Here is a 4,378-nt window from a genome sequence, read left to right on the forward strand (position 1 = left end):
CCCATGGCAGGGGGTGGCAAGAGATGATCTTTAATGTCCCTTCCAACCCAAAGTATTCTGTGATAAGAAATAGGGTGAATTGATATCATACTGGGCTTTTAACTGAAATGAATTGCAAGCTGGTTTTATTCCCCCCGCCCCGAGTTCATAACTTAACTGAATTTGATATAAGTGTAACCCACTCTATTTCTTCCCTTGTAGATCAAAGACTTGAGGGATCACAGGCTGGATAATCGCATGGAATCCTTCTTTTTGGCTGAAACAATCAAATACTTGTACCTGCTGTTTGACCCGGACAACTTCATCCACAACGATGGCTCAGACTTCGACGTGGTGGTTACACCATATGGGGAGTGTGTCTTGAATGCTGGAGGCTACATCTTCAACACAGAGGCTCATCCCATCGATCCTGCTGCCCTGCACTGCTGCAGGAAGCGCAAGGAAGAGCAGTGGGAGGTAGAAGACTTGATGCGGGAATTCTACTCACTGAAGAAAACCAAGAAATTCACTTTAAAAAGACCCTCTGACCCCGGTGAAGGGGAGAGTGCAAAAGACCCTGAAGATGCAGAGAAAACTGGAGAGAAGAGAAGATCTAAGAAGAGCTCACACTCCCTCCTGAGTTGCCCCAGTCAATCTTTTAACTCCAAGCTTGCAGTACTGGGACAGGTCTTCCTAGATAACACCTGATCCCTTTTGCATCTTCAGTGTAAATTATTGAACTTGTTTCAGACTCTGGGAATATATTTTTATAGTTTCATAATGGAAAGTGTTGTACCTCACAATGTGAATTGTATTATGAAGTGAAACAGCTTCCCATTAAATTCTGCTACTGCTCCTTCGTAAACCAGGGCTCAGATACCACCTGTTAATGCTGTCCAGGGGCTGATCTCAGAGCAGTTCGTTGCCTGAATAGCAAAGAGGTTTTCAGAAAGAGAAAGAAAGGTCTGCAGGTTAAAGGTGCCTTGTTCAGTGCATTTTGGGAAATTAGTTTGAAGTTTTACAGGCTTACACAGAGTCCCCAGCTTACTTTGGTCTCTAAAAATGAGCCCGAGTGGCTCCCTGTCATGAGGGGAAAGCAGGGAGCTTCCCCTGTAGCTTCCCTTCTGAGCCTGAAACTCCCTGTGTGCTCCATCTTATCTTCAGTCTCTTTGTAAACGTGTGATTCACCTGAAAGAGCACTGGCCAGTCTAGAAAACCTGTTGATTTTGAGGTGAAGGCTCAGATTTGAAGCTCTGACAGGTCTGTCGAGCCTGAAGGGTGGCATGGGGGAAGCAGAGCACTTGGAACTGGGAAAAGTGCTCTTTTTAGAATCAATTTGGTCAGTACCACCTGCCTAAAAAAAAAGCTGAGTGAGTGTCCAGGTAATGTCTGGACAGGAAACTGAGGTGGAGGATGGACTATCAAAGGTTTGATTGACACTGCAGTGGAGCTTGCTTTCTTTTTACAGAACCTGACATGCTTTTCTGATGAAGTTTCCTCATTTCCTTCCTCTTTTCAACTTCCCTTTGGGCTTCACCTCACTGCACGTCAGCCCCTCAGTCAGTGGGGCCCAGCTGAGCTGTACATGAGGCTGTTCTTGGTGTTCAGCTGACTTGGCAAATCCAAACCTTTCAATGTGCTATTAGTGTCTTTGCAGCAGGTGTATGCAACAGTCAGAAAGGGAGAAATCAGGAGTCTTACCAAAAGATTTTCTTTCTGAAGGAAAAACAAAAAGAGGGGGGCAGAAAAGCGATAGACTTTCTTTAAACCTGCTGGAGTGTGAAGAGTCTGGAGGAAGCACACAGTGTAGGGTCACTGGAGTGGGTTAGAGATACAGGATAAATAAATCCCTATGGCCAGCAAGATACTTAAATACAACTGGGCCAATGCCCAGTCTGTGCCCATGTTGGGTTGCTTTGAGAAACCATCTTTTGTTTTGATCAGTACTAGTACTGTAAAATTACATAAAATCTGTGTTTTACCTTCAGGGTGGAAATCCTGTTGCAGTTGTGAGTAAACTCATTGTAAGAGACACTTAAAATATTTGGACAGGCATTTTGGTAGGATTGTTAACCTGTAAAGGTTCTGCTTCTGTCCTTCTTTCCCACGGCAGGTGGGACAGCTGCTGTTCAGGAATTCTGCCTGGATACAGCGATTGCAGGGGAGATACTGAGAGAGGAGCACCCTGAAACTGAGGCATTGTTGGGCAAAGATGGAGCTCTTGTTAGTGGCTCTGTGTTGTAACCCTGGGTTATCTTTTTCTTTTCCAGCTGTTCACGTCTCACACACTATTCATTGTCTAATCTGTTGAAAACAAAACACAGGCCTTCTCCTATGGCTTTGCTAAGTGCTGGGTCCTCATTTTCTCTCGGGGTTGCCCCATCCATGAAGCAGAGGAAAAGGAAGGACTTAAGAGGCCAGGCTGCAGATCTCCAGCTCAGTAAATCTCTGCTAACCAGGGCATTTTGGTACCCTCACCCTTGAGACTCCAGTAGCAGAACTAAGGGGCAGGAGCCTTAAGAGATAACATTTTTCCTCAGCACAGAGCTGAGAGAACTCATCTGCCCACAGCAACTGTGAGAGTAATCAGATGGATCTTGATTAGTGCTATGGGATGGGTGAGTCAGAATAACACAGGACAGCCTTAATTTTGGTTTGTTCCGTCTCACCAAGACTTTCTTTTAACTGAAAGAACTGACAGGAGCTCTTAGGATCCTTAGTAAGCCTTTTTTAAATGGAAAACTGGCTTGGCCTTGTTTCTGGAGGGCAGAGCATGCTGGAGGCTCAGGGGCACGTGTACAAATTGTGCTGTTTCACAGGCAGTGTGAGGAAGGGCAGATGTCTGGGAATCTCTAAGGAATGATGGGATGAAATGGCTGCTGTCCCACTGGAGAACAGATTCAATTCCCTTTATGTACACCATGCTGTCAGTGAGAACTTCATGGGCTCAAAATCACTATCACAAGCCGGGAACATAAAATAAAGCTAAAACTTGTGGTTCTCTGCTGCCTCCTCCCAGGGGAGGAAGAGGGAAGAGATGGCGGGTCTGTCTTGGCATTTTCCAGCTGGAAGGAGAGCTCCAGTTGAGCAATGTGGTGAGTGCTTGGTCCTGTGAACGGAATTGTCAGGAATCCAAAATAGGATGCGTGTGGCAATTTTGGGCGGCTTCCAAATGAGGCAGGTCAGCACTCCAAAGGTTCCGCCTACGGAGTAAACTTGTGGCACCTGTCAAAAGGCTGGAAGGGAGCTGGATTTTGGTTGAGTGGTGAAAGATAGTGCAGAACCCAAATTTAGCATTTGCTGTTGATGATATCATTGTAATTGTGTCGAGTTTTTTCTCCACTCCAAGCAGCCTGCAAAGCCCAAAACTGAAGGCCAGATTTTCTGAGGTGTTTCAGAAGTAGTTGGTTGGATTTGGAGAGGCAGTGGATTGATGGAAGGTCAGACAAACAGCTTGTGAAAGACTGTTTCGAAGGAGGAGGAAAAAGAGTCAGAGTTGCACATGAGTTGCTGTCAAATGGCAAAAAAACCCCCAAAACATACCAAAAAGCGAGGGAGAGGGTGCAGGGGGAGCACTAGGAAAGGGGACAAGTGGCAAGTGAGGGAGAATCCACAAAGTCCAGCTCCTGGCCCTGCACAGACACCCCAACAATCCCCCCCTGTCCCTCAGAGCGTTGCCCAAACACTCCTGGAGCTCTGGCAGCCTTGGGGCCGTGCCCACTGCCCTGGGGAGCCTGGTCAGTGCCAACCACCCTCTGGGGGAAGAACCTTTCCCTGAGATCCAACCTGACCCTGCCCTGGCACAGCTCCTTGAGTCCCTTGGAGCTGCTGCCTGTGAGTTAGTCCAGAACTAGCTCCCAAGAGTCCATCTTCCCAAGGTGCTCCCTCTCCTTTGACTTGTTGGGGTGGAAATAAAGGCATGTTGGTGGAAATAAAGGTATTTTAATGGGAATTAAGGTATTTTAGTGGGAATAAAGGCATTTTATTAGGAATAAAGATATTTTATTGGGGAAAAGGCATTTTAGTGGGGAAAAAAGGCGTTTTAGTGGGGATAAAGATAGTTTAGTGGGAATAAAGTTATCTTAGTGCAAATGAAGACATTTTAGTGGGAATAAAGGTATCTTTGTGGGAGTACAGTTATCTTCATGGGAATAAAGGCATTTTAGTGGGAATAGAAATATTTTAGTGTCAATAAAGGTATCTTAGTGCAAAGAAAGGCATTTTAGTGGGAATAAAGATATTTTAGGGGGAACAAAGGTATCTTAGTGTGAATAAAGATATTTCAGTGGGAATAAAGGTATTTTAGTGGGAATAAAGTTATCTTAGCGGGAAAAAAGGTATTTTAGTGGGAATAAAGTTATCTTAGCGGGAAAAAAGGTATTTTAGTGGGAATAAAGTT

The 4,378-nt window shown here is 45.3% G+C and overlaps 1 protein-coding gene across 1 annotated transcript in view; it reads left to right on the forward strand.

The window, feature by feature from the left end:
- Positions 1–2,437, forward strand: part of EDEM2 (ER degradation enhancing alpha-mannosidase like protein 2) — a 7,170-nt gene extending 4,733 nt beyond the window's left edge. Inside the window, exon 7 of the mRNA XM_017837138.1 lies at positions 202–2,437. Within this exon, the coding sequence (XP_017692627.1) occupies positions 202–687 (486 nt within the window). The 3' untranslated portion in view covers positions 688–2,437. The remainder of the gene's footprint in view (positions 1–201) is intronic.
- The last annotated feature ends 1,941 nt before the right edge of the window (positions 2,438–4,378 follow it).

Source organism: Lepidothrix coronata, unplaced genomic scaffold (assembly GCF_001604755.1).
Source record: "Lepidothrix coronata isolate B3197 unplaced genomic scaffold, Lepidothrix_coronata-1.0 Scaffold293, whole genome shotgun sequence".
Lineage (NCBI taxonomy): Eukaryota > Metazoa > Chordata > Aves > Passeriformes > Pipridae > Lepidothrix > Lepidothrix coronata.